Here is a 17,457-nt window from a genome sequence, read left to right as displayed (position 1 = left end):
CCCTCCCCTAAAAAATCATAAGGAAAATACATTGATAGTACTTTACTATATTTATCAATACTGTTAAGTGTACATCATCTATTTACGAGATGAATCACATTGGTACCTACATCAATATTATCTTATTTATCTTTTGACTAAAATATTGTCAAAACTATATGTATTACTAACACTAAACATCAAAAATGAAATGATAATGGGTGCCTGGCTGGTTCAGTCAGTAGAGTGAAGATCCCCTTTCAAGCCCCACATTGTGTGCAGAACTTACTTAAAAAAATAACAAGACAATGTGAAAAAGAAATTTATATTTGCAGGTATAATGACATGTATTAATAACAAAGAAGCAGCAACATGATTACTTTATGGTAGCCTCATAAAATTGATACAAATGTTTCATGGTAGCCTAACCTATACACTAATGAACTGTTACAAAATTTTTATGGCATACAGTATTACAGTCATATTCATAATATAGTATAGGAAACATTGTCACATTAGTTTAAAAACCACTTATCTATGATGATAGTATGATAGTTTCTTCAGTTACAAGAGAGGCATACTGTATGATAATATAATTCTTTGAAAGCAAATATATAAAACATAGGAAACCTAATTAATTTTATAGTAAACATCACTCACCTTGTTCCTACACAAGGATAGGCTATCCATTTCCATAGAAGTCTTGCATGCAATGTTCTATGCAACGAATATTTAGGCAATAATAATAACACAAAAATATACAGTTCTTACCATAGAGTTATTAAACTTTCACACTAAGACACAAAAGATAACTGCAACTACTGTACAGCACAATAACTGCTTACTATTCACTAAGTGGAAGGGATCACCATAAAGGTCTTCATCCCTGTCATTTTCACAATGAGTAGGCTGAAGAGGAGGAAAAAGAGGCATTGGTCTTGCTGTCTTAGAAGCAAAAGAAGTGGAAGAAGAGGGAGCAAAGCCAGGAGAGGCTGTCACACTTGGTATCCCTTTAGGAACATACACTGTAATTTAACTGTTGTTTTTTCATTTCTCTAAAAACGATTCTATACCCTATCAATCCTTCCTCCACCATATCCTCTAATTTCAGTGCCCATAACACCAAAGAGCCCCTGTTGTGAAAGAAGTCAAAGCAGTCTTGAATAACTCAAACACTTCTGCCAGATTGTCAGATGTCAATTTGTTTTCTATCACTGCTCTTCGAGGTCTTTCTTCTCATCATTTGCCATGGTTTGGAAGTACTCATCTCCACTGAGTCATCTTCTATTAATTCCTCTGGCATGGTGTCTACTTACTCTTGAACTTCTCCAAGATTCTTATCTTGAAATCTTTTTTTTTTTTTTTTTGGCCATATCCACAATCTCTTTCATAAGTTCCTTGACTGGCTCTGCTATAAATCCTATGAAGTCATGCACAACATCTGGAGACAGTTTTCTCCGGCAGGAATTTATTGCTGCAGGCCTAATGGCTTTCATGGCTTTTCCTATACAAATGATGACCTCTTCAATCCTTCCAGACTTTCACGGTGCTCTCCCTACCAGGGTTCTCTCTTCCATACTGCTGACAATCCTCTCCATGGAGTACCATATGTAATGAGCTACAAAGGTCCATATAACCCCCTGATTTAGAGGCTGAATAAAAAGATGCTGTGTTTGGGGGCAAGTAGAATATTCAACATCTTCAGTGTTGAAATCATGGGGTTCTGGGTAGTCAGGGGCACTGTCCAATATCAACTGCTTCTTTTCCTTACTAACATGTGTCCTTTGTGGTATTTTTATTTTCGAAATAGGGGACCTTCATCTGCATTAAAACTTGTTCAATCAGATATTCTTTCTCCTCAATGATTTTCTTAATGGCATCTGGGAATTTGTCTGCTGCCTCCTCATTTGCAGGAGCTGCTTCCCCTGCTATCTTGGCATTAAGACAAACCTCCTTCCAAAATTATCCAACCATCCCTTGCTGGCATTAAATTCTCCACCTTTAGATTCTTCATCTTCCTTTTGCTTTAAGTTGCCAAATGATAACTTTGCTTTTCCTCAAATCATAGTACAGTATATAGGTATGCCTTTCTTATAGCAATCCTGCACCCACATAAAGGTTCTATTTTCAATAAAACATGAAAAGGCATTCTCAAAAAGTGCAAGGTTTTCACACCTGCTGGCGCAGCAGAGCAATGGCTTCATGAATTTCCTTTTTTTTTCTTTTTCACAGTGGTCCTGAACACAGAATTCGATGATCTTGAAATGCTGGGCCAACCACAGCAGTAGACCTTAATCAAAGTATCAACCAATTCAATTTTTATTGTAATAGGACTTTGCTTCTTGGGGGCACTCCCAGCATCACTAGCGGCACTTTGTATGGATTCCAGGGTGTAACCCAAAGTTTACAATATTGCACTAAAGACCATGAAAAACACACAAGAATCCAAAGAGATCACTTTTTACTGCACTACACCATTTACTGGAACTGAATAGTTTACTTAATATTTTCATATTGTTCATTGCTAATATAAAGAAACAACTTTTTTTTAATTGATCTCATATTCTGTGAACTTGCTAATAAGCTCGTGATTTCTAATAGTTTTTTTGTGGAGTCCTTAGGATTTCTCCAAACAGAATCATGCCATCTGCAAACAAGGACAGTTTTACTTCTAACTTTGATGCTTTGTATTTCTTGTAGTCTTTCATTACACTGGCTAGAACCCTCAGCACAAAGCTGAATGAAGTGGTAACTTTACACATCTTGTCTTTTTCCTGCTCTTAGAAGGAAAGCTTTGTAGTCATAAACTATTAAGTGTGATGCTGGCTATAGGTTTTTCACAGATGCCCTATTTCAGAATTGAAAGATCTCTTCTAATCCAAGTTTGTTGACAGTTTTTATTATAAATCGGTGTTGGATTTGGTCAAATGCTTTTTCTGCAACTATTGAGAAAACCATGTGCTTTCTGTCCTTAATTCTATTAATCTGGTATATATTAATTTTGAAATATTAAGACTAAAAACTTGCATTGCTATGATAAAGCTCACTTGGCCAGAGTGTATAATCATTTTTATATGTTGTTAGATTCAATCTGTTAATATTTTGTTTATGATTTCTGAATCAATATTCAAAAGACATACTACCTTGTAATTTACTTTTCTTACGAAAATTTCATCTGGCCTTGATATTAGGATAATACTGGCCTCACAATATATGTTGGGAAGTGTGCCTTTCTCTTTTGCTTCAAGTTTATAAAAGAATGGTATTATTGCTCCTTTATTTTTTTTTTTTTTTAATTTATTTGACAGAGAGAGATCACAGCAGACAGAGAGGCAGGCAGAGAGAGAGAGAGGGAAGCAGGCTCCCTGCTCAGCATGGAGCCCGATGCGGGACTCGATCCCAGGACCCTGAGATCATGACCCGAGCCGAAGGCAGCAGCCTAACCCACTGAGCCACCCAGGTGCCCCTATTGCTCCTTTAAACATTTGGTAGATTTCAAAAACAAAACCATCCAGGCCTAGGCTTTTCTTTGTGAAAGACTTGTAATAAAGATTTCAATTTCTTTACATGTTATATGTCTATTTAGATTTTTCATTTCTTCTTCAATTAATTTCAGTAATTTGAGTCTTTCTAGTAATTTATCAATTTTGTCTAAGAGGTCTAACTTGTCCACATAACACAACTGCAATATTAAACAAGTCAGCAAACACTAAAGATTTACTGGTGCTAACAACTATGTGAAATCCTACTTCCATTTTTTTTTTTTTTAAGATTTATTTGAGGGTGCCTGGGTGGCTCAGTGAGTTAAAGCCTCTGCCTTCGGTTCAGGTCATAATCCCAGGGTCTTGGAATCAAGCCCCGCATTGAGCTATCTGCTCAGCAACGAGCCTGCTTTCCCCTCCTCTGCCTGCCTCTCTGCCTCCTTGTGATCTCTGTCTGTCAAATAAATAAATAAAATCTTTTTTTTTTTTTAGATTTTATTTATTTATTTATTTATTTGACAGACAGAGATCACAAGGAGGGAGAGAGGCAGGCAGAGAGAGAGGAAGGGAAGCAGGCTCCCCGCTGAGCTGAGAGCCCGATGCAGGGCTCGATCCCAGGACCCTGGGATCATGACCCCAGCCGAAGGCAGAGGCTTTAACCTACTGAGCCACCCAGGTGCCCCAAATAAATAAATAAAATCTTAAAAAAAAAAAAAAAAAAGATTTATTTGATAGAGTAAGAGAGAGAGCATGAGAGGGGAAAAGGTCAGAGTGAGAAGCAGACTCCTCGCGGAGCTGGGAGCCTGATGCGGGACTCGATCCCAGGACTCCAGGACCATGACCTGACCAAAAGCAGTTGCTTAACCAACTGAGCCACCGAGGTACCCCCTACTTACAATGAATTTTTAACATTTTTTTCTATACCACTTGTAAAGAAAGTCAAAAAAAGAAAAGATTCCATTAGTGACTCTGATGGTTAATTCTAGGGGCCTACTTGGCTGGGCCATGGTGTCCAGATATTTGGTCAAATGTTATTATGGATGTTTCTGTGAGAGCACTTTTTGGATGAGATAAACACTTAAACTGGTGGACTCTGAGTAAAGCAACCTGCCCTCCATAATGTGAGTGGGCCTCATTCCATCAGTGGAAGGCCTTAATGAAGGCTGACCTTTTCCAAGCAAGAAGGAATTCTGCCAACAATCTCCAGACATAGAACTGCAACATTAGCTCTTCCCTGGGTCACCAGCTTCACAGCTTACCTTACAGATATTAGACTTTCCGGCCTCCATAATCACAAGCCAAGTCCTTAATTATTTCTCTCTCTCTAAATATGTGTGTGGGTGTTTATTTATGTATTATATGTATTTACTTATACATACACATTCTTGTGGTTCTCTGAAGAACACTGACAAATACAGTGACATATTAATTGCTGAATTTGAAGATTTATCTAAGGTACCTAACATCTTTTTCTTCTTATTAATGAGACCATTTTTTTTAAGGTTTTATATATTTATTTGACAGAGAGAGATCACAAGTAGGCAGAGAGCCATGCAGAGAGAGAGGGGGAAGCAGGCTCCCTGCTGAGCAGAGAGCCCAATGTGGGGCTCAATCCCAGGACCCTGAGATCATGACCTGAGCTAAAGGCAGAGGCTTAACCCACTGAGCCACCCAGGCGCCCCAATGAGACCGTTTTTGATAGAAAATTGTTTTTAGGGCAACTGGGTGAATCAGTTGTTAGGCAACTGCCCTCAGGTCAGGTCAAGATCCTGGAGTCCCAGGATCGAGTCCTGCATTGGGCTCCCTGCTCAGTGGGGCGTTTGCTTCTCCCTCTTACCCTCCCTGTTCTCATGCTTGCGCGCTCTCGTTCTCTCTCTAGTAAGTAAAGTCTTTAAAAAAAGAAAATTGTCTTTAGTATTTCCTTTAATTCATGAAATTTTATTAAATAAGTTACTGAAAATATTAAGTTTCTTAATGGATTTCTTCTTACTCTGTATTTAGTTTTTCAAAATAAATTTCAACATTGTCACATTTAAAAGCTAACCTCTCCTCCAAGATACATACTGACTCAGTAAATCTTCATTTAATATTTACTGAGCACCACCTATACGCCAGGTACTTTGCTGGTCTTGGGGAGATAAACAGGTATATAAGTCTTTGCCCAAAAGCAAAGAACAGCATCTAGACAATAAACAAGCAAGCATATAATTTCAATATAACACAGTAAGTGCTATATGACATCTTCCATAATCCACAGCAAGTACCAGTTTGGTACACAATGAACTTTCTTTAAACACAGAGATAAAGGCTGGCTAATACAGTTTTATGCCCAGGTCTAGGTTACCTTTTTTTAACTAAAATTTCAGTTTCTTTTTTGGAATATAACTGGCTCTTCAGTATTTACAAGTTATTTCTGAGTTGCAAAAATTCTTTCTACATGTTTTCCTCTGTATTCCCCCATTCAATAATGGCTGCCACAATTAGGACACTTTCTTCTTGCATCTACAATGAAAACCTTAGACAGGAACTGCTCCAGGTCAAATAGATGCATACCACTGCTTTTTAATCTCAAAAGGCTGTGGTCAAGTCCCTATACTGTAAATCACAAAACTAGTATTTTCAAATACAGAACAGGATCTATAATACCAGATATAGAGAAAAAGAAGGGGTATATACACATATGCACAGTCTAACCATGAAATTATATACAAGATACTGCTTAAGAAGAAGACTAAAGGGTAGGGTTGGGAAGGTCACAAATTTTCAAACTATTATGTACTTTTTAAAAAAGATTTATTTATTTATTTTAGAAAAAGAGGGAGAGTACGAGCAAGGGGAGGGGCAGGGGAGAGACAGAGAGAGAGAGAAGCAGACTTCCTGCTGGACACAGAACTCAACACAGGGCTCAATCTCAAGACTCTGAGATCATGACCTGAGCTGAAATCAAGAGTTGGACGCCCAACCAACTGAGCCAACCAGGGGGTCTCTGTTCTATACACTTTATCATTTTGCATGTGCAAATTTTATTTCTTTACTAGAAAAAAAATTTTTGACAAAACTCAAAACAAAGCAATGCTTCTATCTTCACCATTTGAGCCAAATATTACCTTTCAAACGTAGCACAAACAATCTATGGATGGTGGGTTAAAAATAGGTATATATGAAAAAATGTTGAAAGTACTGGCTATATTATGTCAATTATTAAAATATCTTCTAGGATATAAAGCATTAGAATCAAAGTAATAATTCTCAGGGCGCCTGGGTGGCTCAGTCATTAAGCGTCTGCCTTCAGCTCAGGGCATGACCTCAGGGTCCTGGGATCAAGCCACGCATCAGGCTCCTTGCTCAGCGGGAAGCCTGCTTCTCCCTCTCCCACTCCCCCTGCTTGTGTTCTCTCTCTGTCAAATAAATAAATAAATTCTTTAAAAAAAAAAAAAGTAATAATGCTCAACCTAAATGAAAATATTCAATTTCTCTAAGAAAGAGAAAAGTTTAAAAAAATGATATTTAACTGAGGTACATAGACCTAAACACTTAAAAAATTAAAGAAAGCACTTCTAATAATGATTACAGGGCGCCTGGGTAGCTCAGTGGGTTAAGCCACTGCCTTCGGCTCAGGTCATGATCTCAGGGTCCTGGGATCGAGTCCCGCATTGGGCTCTCTGCTCATTGGGGAGCCTGCTTCCTCCTCTCTCTCTCTGCCTGCCTCTCTGTCTACTTGTGGTCTCTCTCTCTCAAATAAATAAATAAAATCTTTAAAAAATAATAATAATAATAATAATGGTTACAAATACAATAAGGAGTTAGTAAAAGTCGACTAATTCCTTTTAACTAAAAAATCACTAACGTGCCTAGATATGGTGTAGAAAGTATCATTTGCTTCTATAGGTCATTTTCAGCTGACTCCCATATTTCATTAAACCTAAATTATTCTAACAAATTCCTACTAATGACATAATTTCATTGACTTACATAGACTAAACCATGTACATGCTATATAAAATAAAGAACTTCACTATCCTTTGTCCTGGTTCCTAGAAGGTTAATTTCTAAATCCTTGGAATATTCCGAGTGATGAGAGGCTTGGAATATTCATGGTAGGTCCCTGGGACCCATACCCAATAGTTTATACAGATTCATGGTCAGCTCCTACATAGTTTATGCTGAAGAGATAACATAGATGTGAGCTGGTCACATCAGAAAGACCACACTGGAAAGATGCGATTAGAGGGTTAGACCCTTCAACCATTTAACATCAGCCAGACCTCAGGTGAAAATAGGGAGTCTGGAGGCTGAGGGAAATCTCAGTAAAAGGGCCAGTGAAATCTCAGTAAAAGCTCTGGACACTGAAACTCAGGTGGGCATGCTGGCTGGCAATCAATGAATTTGCAAGAGAGGAGGGTGACATATCCTGAGGCTGCCAGAAGCTTCACATGCGGACCACTCCTAATCCATCTCTCCTCTTTGACTAGTTCTAATCTGAGGCCTGTGCTACAACAGAACTGTAATCATGAAGTATAGCACTTTCCTGAGTTCTGTAAGTCATTCTAGTGATTTATAAAATTTGACAGGGTAGTAGAAACCCCCATATTTGTAGCCAGAATAGAGGATAGCCTGTGGATTCCAATAAAACTAGCTACTGATGTCCAAAGTAAGAGAAGCCTTGTGGAGGACTATGCCCTTAAACTGTGAAGTTCGGTTCAACCCTGGGTAGTCGGGTGTCAAAAACCAACTCCTGAAATAGTTCTGTGTGAGGTACAGAATGAGAATGGAAGAATAAGCTACATGGATAAGCATTACCCATAAATATTACCACTAACCGATATGAATTTAGAAAAATCAGAAAAATGCAGTGGGTTTCATGATAGCTGCATCATGAGCTATCAATAGATTTTCACTCGCTAAATGAATATTGCCAGTTTATATATTATTGATAACTACTGTGCTTAATTACTTATTCAAGTAGGGTATCAAAGAACTTAATTCAAAATATAATTTCCAAATTTGACCTTTTTAGACCAGTTTGCTTCCTAAGTCCTGTAAGAAACCACATGAGAAAACTCTCAAAAAAAAGAAAAAAGGAAAGAAAGAAAACTCTCTAATACCAAACTCTTTTACAATTTTCCCATCATGACAAACTACATATTTGGCCTGACTTCTTTCCAGTCTTATTGAGAAATAACTGACATACATCACTGTGTAACTTTAAGGCATATAGCTTGACTGTTTGATTTAAATATACTGTGGAATAATCACCACAATAGGTTCTGCTAACATCCATCTTCTTGTATAGATACAATGAAAAGGCAAGAAAAAAAAGATAAACATTTTCCTTCTGATGAGAACTCTTAGAACTGACTCTCAACAAATTTCCTATAAGTCACACAGCATTGTTAGCTGTAATCATCATGTTATACATTATTTCCCTAATATGTATCTATATATTATTTATTTTTAAACACTGTAGTTATTTATAACTGGAAATTAAGGTCTATTGACCACCTTCCTCTAATTCCCCTGCCCCCACCCTTCACCTCTGGTAACCACAAATCTGAGTTCTTTTTCTGAGTTTGGTTTTGTATTCTGTTTATATTCCACATGTGAGATCATGCACTATATTTTTCTGACTTATTTAACTATGCATGTCTTCAACTCAACAATAGTGTGCAATCAAGGGTTCCATGCCAGCATTTATTATCTGTCTTTTTGATGATGACCATTCTAACAGGCATGATGTGGTCTCTTTGTAGTTTTAATTTGCATTTTCCTCATGACTAGTGATGTTTAGCATCTTTTCATGTGCATTTGGCCTAATTTTAAGGCCACAATTATTCAAGTCAGTCAGTACCTGAATACTGATAAGTTATCAAATCAATCAAATTATATATTATTCTTTAATAAGTTTCAAAGCACAAAAACAATTATTGTTTCAGCTGGCAATAAAACACTATGAAAATTAAATTTTACACACCCAACAGAATAGTTTATTTTTGCAATCAGAACCTTCATTCACTTAAAACATCTTTAATAAAGTGCCAGGAACTATGCTAGGCAGCAAATATACAATGCCAGGCAAGCTGGTATACCACTGCAGTAAAAGAGACAGCTAAGTAAATTCAAAACAACACTTCATGGGGAAAATCAACAGGACAGAAGCACAAGGCATAAACAGCCAACACAGTCTTGGAAAAGCAATAAAAGGATAAAATTATCACACAGTAAACAAGAATACACTGAAGGAGCTGAGCAAGATTAATGTGATCCTTTGTTTTCTGAAAGGATAATGAGGGCAGTGCAGACTTAGTTGGGGGGGGGGGGGCCTAGACCATAAAACAAAAAGAACATTAGAAAAAAATCTGAGACAGCATAGGCCTGCATAAAATAATGTTTGTGGGATTAGAGAAAAATCAACTTATTTTTAAATTTAAGCAGCAGAGTCAAATGAACTTATGTAATTACTTGCTGTGGGAGACAAAGGGACAAAGGGAGTCGAGGCTACTAAGCAACACCTCATGAGAGTACCAGAAAGTTTAAGAAAAAAAGATAATCTTGCATATGTTAATTTTGAGCCCATGACATCCAAGTATAGATGTCCAATAGGAAATTAGACATATGGGTCCAGAGTTCAATTAAAAAAAAAAATCAGGGACGCCTGGGTGGCTCAGTTGGTTAAGCAGCTGCCTTCGGCTCAGGTCATGATCCCAGCGTGCTGGGATCGAGTCCCACATCAGGCTCCTTGCTCGGCGGGGAGCCTGCTTCTCCCTCTGCCTCTGCCTGTCATTCTGTCTGCCTGTGCTCGCTCTCTCCCCCTCTCTCTCTCTGATTAAAAAAAAAAAAAAAATCAGGATTGGAATACAGATTTAGGGGTCATGAACACACTGATGGCATATAAAGCCTCTGAGTGGATAAGGTCAGTCAGGGAATGTATGAAACAAAAAGGCCTAAGACATTGCCCTAAAGAACACCAATTAAGGAATAAACAGAGGTCACTGTCTTTAAACTAGACTTTAAACTATCTATCATTTGTGCATGTAATAAAGAATAATTCTTAAATTCTTAATTCTCAAAAACCAAAACCTACATTAAAAAAGATATGAGGTCACAAAATAAGTATTTATTACCAACTATGTGCCAGTGATCTTTTCACATGTACTCAATTATTGCTACAATAACCTTTTTAAGGTAGATGCCAATTCTTAAGATAAGGAAACAGAGTTTAAATAACCTGTGCCAGGTCATGAAGGCATGACAGGTACAATCCAGAGTAAGCTGTAACCCAGAATTTCAAAGTGATTCTGTCTAACCTTACTGCTTAAGAGAATCTACTTTTAAAAAATTATCTTTGGCAATAAGCAAAATTTCAATTCATAAAAATTTAGGTCTGGAAGATAACCCAACTTCTTTATGTTACAAATAAGGAAACTGGGGTCCTTAAAAATAAAGGAGCTTTTCCAAAATACAATACTAAAATTTAAAAAGAGCCTGGGGGCTCCTGGGTGACTCAGTCAGCTGGGCATCTGACTCTTGATTTCAACTCAGATTGTGATCTCAGAGTCTGGGGATCAAGCTCAGCATAAAGTTCCACGTTCAGCAGGGAGTCTGCTTGGGATTCTTTCCCTCTGCCCTTCCCCCTGCTCATGCTCACACGCTCTCTTACTCTCTGACAAATAAATAAACCTTTAAAATAAATAAAAAGATCCTGAACAGTCAAAGCAATATTGAGAAAGAACAAAGTTGAAGGTATCACAATAAGAGATTCCAAAATACACTACAAAGCTGTAGTCATCCAAGCACTATGGTACTGGTACAAAAACAGACACACAGATAAATGAAGCAAAATAACTAGCCCAGAACTAAATCCACACTTACATGTTCAATTAATCTATGACAAAGGAAGCCAAGAATATACAATGGGGAAAAGATAATCTCTTTAAAAAATGGTGTTGGGAAAACTAGATAGCTACATGCAAAAGAATGGAACTGGATGACTTTTGTACACCACACACAGAAATAAACTCAAATGTGACAGACACCTAAATGTGAGACCTGAAACCATGAACTCCTAGAAAAAAACACAGGCAATAATCCCTCTGACAGCAGTCTTAGCATCATTTTTCTATGTATGTCTCCTAAGGCAAGAAAACAAAAGCAAAAACAAAATACTGGGACTACGCTAAAATAAAAAGCTTTTGCACAATGAAGGAAACCATCAACAAAACAAGACAACCCACTGAAGAGAAGAAGATATTTACCAACAATTCATCCAGTAAGGGGTTTAATACCAAAAATATATAAAGAACTAAGGCAACACCAAAAAAAACCCAACAAAACAAAACATGTAATATAGTTAAAAAATGGGCAGAAGACAGGAAGAGACATTTTTCCAAAGAAGACATAAAGATAACCAACAGACACATAAAAAGATGTTCATCACCATAAATCAACAGGGAAATACAAATCAAAACCATATTTATACCTGCCAGAATGGCTACAATCAAAACATAAGGAACAACAAGTGAAGAAAAAGCATGTGGAGAAAATCACGTGGAGAAAAAGGAACCTTTGTACACTACTGGTGTGAATGTAAACTGGTTTAGCCATCATAGAAAACAGCATGGAGATGGCTCAAAAAATTAAAAATAAACATAACATATGACCTAGTAATTTCATCACTGGTTACTTAACCAAACAAAACAAAAATGTTATTTTGAAAAGATATCACCCCTAAGCGCACTACAGTATTATTTACAATAAAAAGATAGGGAAGCAACCCAGTATCCATCAACAGCAAAAGTATAAAGATGACGTGGTTACATATAAGAAATGAATATTAGCCATAAGAAAGGGCAAGATCTTGCCACTTGCAACAACACGGATGGATCTAAAGGGTATTGTGGTAATTGAAATAAGTCAGACAGAGAAAGACAAATACTATATCATTTCACTTACATGTGAATCTAAAAAACAAAGCAAACAGAAAAACCAGCTCAAATATAGCAAACTGAACTGGTGGTTGCCAAAGGTGAAGTGAATGAGGGGACAGGTGAAATAGATAAAAATCCAAACAAAGATGAAAAATATAGCATAAGGAATAGAGTCAGTAATACCACAATAATGTTGTATGATGACCTTATCGTGGTAAGCAACGAGTAATATACAGAATTGTTCAATTGTTTGTACACCTGAATATAATAACACTGTAATGTTATTTATACTTCATTAAAAAATCTCTACATATTTTCACAACAGACCATGATAAAAAAAAAACTCAGTATAGCTGCAATATTAACTTTTGTACAATTCTAATATAGTAATCTATAATTAAAATGTTCACTAAATAGCATTTTGTAGCCTCTAAGCATCTCTGATTTTTAAATAAACATCCATCATTTTTATGTAGTTAACACATTTATCCTCTCACACACAAATTCCATTCAAATTTTTCAATTAATTTTTAACTATATTGTATATACTTACTGCCATGATTCCCATAGATTATAAAAGAATATCATTTAAAATGGGTAGGTGGTTCTCAGTATGCATTATATTTCCTTTGCAGACAGTACAGTCATATGTAAGATTCCAGAAATCAAAGAGTTACTGCAATTCCAAAGAAATCTTTTTTTCTGAAAATACAAAGCTCTTTCACAACAGCCTGCTAAGAATACTTTAAAATCAATTTGACAAACCTAATGACATACCTAAAGAATTCCTGGTCTGTTGACTGTTTGGTGGTATGTTTTCCTTAGCCATGGAGATTAATATTTTACTGTTTTCAGAAAGCTTCTCCGATGCCTTTCCCTGAAAGAGACATTATATTTACAAAAGTAAGGGGAAAATAATCTACATTAAATATACACTGTACACTCAACACTCTAATTAAATGACTTGACCAAATTACATAATGCATCATAGAAAAAATTTAAGTGTTACATTTGAGGAATTAACCAAAAGTATTTAACACTGTAATAAATGTAGTAAATTCTAATTAAATATTAGAATTCATTTAACAACAAATACTCACTGAGTTCCTACTACATAGTGTCCCAGGCACTGGAAACACAAATGAAAAGAACATATGAGAATCTCTGCCATCATAGAATTCAAACTACTGAGGGGACAAACGATAAACATAATATGTAAGTAGACTATGTAATACATAGAGAGTAACCGGTAAGGTCTATGGGGAAAAATGAAGCATGGTAAGAACAGCCATAAATGATGCAGGAGGGACTGAAAGACCTAACTGAGCAGTGATACTTGAATTAAGACTTAAAGATCATGATTTATGTACTACTTAACAATAATAATTTTAATAAAATTATATGTAATAACTCTTTTCAAACACTATAACCTAGTCCTAAGAAAAGAGTAGTTCATAACCACAGACTTCAGGGCTGGACCATGAAGCCACCACTGTGTGTACTTGGATGAATTAACCCCTTTGAGCTTCACTTTTGTGATCTGTAAAACAAAAATAGTCCACATACTTAGCAGGGATATTATGATTCAGTAAGATAATACATGAAAGTCCTTGACACAACTCCTTGACCAAAGCGGTTTTATGGAAAGCCGGCAACGGAGTATGATGGTTAAGAGAGCAAGTATTACAGTCAGGATGTCAGAAATCAAAGCCTACTTCTACTAACTCTGTGACATGAACTTCCCCATAACTCAGTTTACTCACTTAGAAAATAAGCATAACAGTATCTATCTCATAGATTCATGTGAATCATAAATGTAGCCTCTTAAAACTAAGTCTCATCCATGAAAGGAAAAACCCTGCACCAAAGAATAATCTATCCAGCAAGGCTAGCATTCAGAATAGAAGATAAAGGTTTCCAGACAAACAAAACTTAAAGGAATTCATTACCACTAAACTAGCCTTACAAGAAATGTTAAAGGGGATTCTTTGTGTGGAAAGGAAAGGTCATAGCAGGAATAAGATAAGTAGAAAAGGAAAAAATTTCACAGCTACATATTAACATAGTAAAACAGAATAATCCCTTATAAAACCAATACAGAGGTTAAAGCACAAAAGAAGTAAAATCAAATACATCTATATGGGCACCTGGGTGGCTCAGTCACTTAAGCATCTGCCTTCAGCTCAGGTTATGATTCCAGGGTCCTATGATGAAGCCCCACATCAGCCTCCCTGCTCAGCGGATGGCCTGCTTCTCCCCTCTCCCTCTGCCCCTCCCCCTGCTTGTGCTCTCTTGTGCTCTGTCTCAAACGAACAAAATCTTTTTAAAATATATATCTATAAAAGGTAAGTAATGGGATTCACAAAATAAAAGAATGTAAAATATGACACTATATAACTAAAACATAGGGGAGATGGGAGTAAAAATCTAGTGCTTTATAATGGGTTCAAACTTAAGCAACCATTAACTTAATATAGACTGCTTGCTATATGCATAAGATGTTACATATAAGCCTAAAGTAATATATAAACCTACAAGAATATCGCTGGAAAAAGCCCATCAAAGCACAAGAGAGCAAGAGAAGAAAGGAACAAAGAACTACTAAAACAATTAAGAAAATGGCAGTAAGTACATACCTATCAATAAATACTTTGAGTCTAAATGGACTAAATGCTCCAAAAAGACATGGGGTACAAAACAGATAAAAAAGCAAGACACACAAAAAAGGGCTGTGTCATGAGTGGCACATGTTGGGCAGTTGCATTGCTCTTCCTGTGAAATGGACATCAAGAGATTTCAGAATCATAATTTTCTGGTGTCTGAGCAGCTGTGATCATTGGTCCCAGTGCCCCATTTAAAAAAAAAAAAAAAAGAAAAAGAAAGAAAAGGGAAGGGAAAAAAAAAAAAAAAGGCAAGACATAATATATATGCTGCCTACAAGAGACTCTTTTAAGACCAAAAGATATAGACAGATAGAAAGTGAAGAGATAGAAAAATATTTATCATTCAAATTGAAGTACAAAGACTGCAGGGGCGCCTGGGTGGCTCAATGTGTTAAGCCTCCGCCTTTGGCTCAGGTCATGATCTCAGAGTCCTGAAATTGAGCCCCTCATCCAGCTCTCTGCTCAGCAGGGAGCCTGCCTCCCCCACCCTCTCTGCCTGCCTCTCTGCCTACTTGTCAAATACACAAATAAAATCTTAAGAAAAAAAAAACAAAAACAAACACTGTAACAGGAGAAAAAGAGGGGTGCCTGCGTGGCTCAGTGGGTTAAGCCGCTGCCTTCGGCTCAGGTCATGATCTCAGGGTCCTGGGATCAAGCCCCATATCGGGCTCTCTGCTCAGTGGGGAGCCTGCTCTCCTCTCTCTCTCTGCCTGCCTCTCTGCCTACTTGTGATCTCTGTCTGTCAAATAAATAAAATAAAAATCTTTAAAAAAAAAAAAAGAATACTACACAATCATAAAGGGATTAACTCAACAAGAATACAGAACAATTGTAAATATTTATGCGCCCAACATGGGAGCACCCAAATACATAAAGTAGCTATTAATTAACATAAAGGAAGTACCAATCAATACTACTACTGATAGTAATGATAGTATTGGTAGTAATACTAGTAACAGGAGACTTTAACACCCTACTAACAACAACAGATAGATCATCTTTACAGAAAATTAACAAGGAAAACAGTGGCTTCAAATGACACATTGAACAGGTGCATCTAACAGATACGTTCAGAAACATTTCATCCTAAAACAGCAGAATACACAATCCTTTCAAGTGTACATGAAACATTCTCCAGAATACATCACATATTAGGCAACAAGTCCCAACAAATTCAAAAAGATTAAATTTAGTCATATCATGCATCTTTTCTGGCCATAATGATATGAAACTAGAAATCAACCACAAGAAAGAAAAAAAAACTGGAATGAAGACAAATACATGCAGGTTAAATAACATGCTACTAAACAATGAATGGGTCACCCAAGATATAAATGAAATTTAAAAATACACAGAGACGAATAAAAATGAAAACATGATGGACCAAAATGTTTGGGATACAGCAAAAGCTGTTCTAAAAAGCAAGATTATAAGCAATATATACCTAATTCAAGAAGCAAGAAAAATCTCAAAAGAGTAACCTAACCTTACATCAAACAAAACCCCAAACCAGTAGAAAGAAGAAAACAATAAAGAAATAAATGAAATAGAGCAGAAATAAATGAAATAGAAACTAAAAAAACAACAGATCAATGAAACCAGAAGGTGGTTCATTGTAAAAATCAACAAAATCTGATAAGCCTTTAGCCAGACTCACCAAAAAAGAGGGCTCAAATCAACAAAATCAGAAATGAAAGGAGAAACAACCAACACCACAGAAATATAAAAGAATATGAAAAAATATATGCCTACACATTAGACAACCTAGAATAGATCAATTCCTAGAAACATACAATGTTCCAAATCTGAATCAGGAAGTCAAAGAAAATGTGTCCAGACCAATTACCAGCAATGAAATTGAAACAGTAATCAAAAACTGCCAACGAACAAAAGTCCAAGATCAGATGGCTTCACAGGTGAATTCTACCAAACATTTTAAAGAAGAGTTAATACCTATTCTTTTCAAACTATTCCAAAAAACAGAAGAGGAAGGAAAGTTCCCAAATTCATTCTCAAATCAAATAAAGACAATACCAAAAGAGAACTACTGGCCCATACTTCTAGTGAATATAGATGCAAAAGTCCTCAAAGAAATATTAGCAAACCAAATTCAACACTATATTTAGAAAAAAACGTTCACTACGATCAAGTGGGATTTATTTCTGGGATGCAAGGGTAGTTCAATATTCACAAATCAAAACAATACATAAAATCAACAAGAGAAAGGATAAAACTATATATACATTTCTGTAGATGCAGAAAAAGCATTGGACAAGGTACAACATCCACTTATGATAAAAACTCTCACCAAACTAGTTAGAGGGAACATACCGCAACATAACAAAGGCCATATGGGAAAATCCCAGAGCTAACAACATTAACAGAAAAATTGATGCTTGCCCCCTAATA

At 36.4% G+C, this 17,457-nt stretch overlaps 1 protein-coding gene and 1 non-coding gene across 15 annotated transcripts in view; one reads left to right on the top strand and one right to left on the bottom strand.

Annotated features, from left to right (window-relative positions):
• Nucleotides 1–17,457, bottom strand: part of CSPP1 (centrosome and spindle pole associated protein 1) — a 168,832-nt gene that overhangs the window by 136,470 nt on the left and 14,905 nt on the right. For 13 of the 14 annotated variants that reach the window (XM_032315801.1, XM_032315816.1, XM_032315813.1 and 10 more), the window contains exon 3: nucleotides 13,163–13,262. In XM_032315801.1, the coding sequence (XP_032171692.1) occupies nucleotides 13,163–13,262 (100 nt within the window). Of the gene's footprint in view, nucleotides 1–13,162; nucleotides 13,263–13,485; nucleotides 13,515–17,457 lie in introns of all 14 variants that reach the window. The other variant, XM_032315808.1, reaches the window with a different exon arrangement.
• On the top strand, nucleotides 15,106–15,238 carry LOC116575612. Its single transcript, XR_004279869.1, has one exon. It is a non-coding gene; the product is annotated as a U11 spliceosomal RNA (small nuclear RNA).

This window comes from Mustela erminea, chromosome 16 (assembly GCF_009829155.1).
Source record: "Mustela erminea isolate mMusErm1 chromosome 16, mMusErm1.Pri, whole genome shotgun sequence".
Taxonomy (NCBI): domain Eukaryota; kingdom Metazoa; phylum Chordata; class Mammalia; order Carnivora; family Mustelidae; genus Mustela; species Mustela erminea.
The sequence above is the reverse complement of the archived record's forward strand: the minus strand, read 5'-3'. Positions and strand labels throughout refer to the sequence as shown.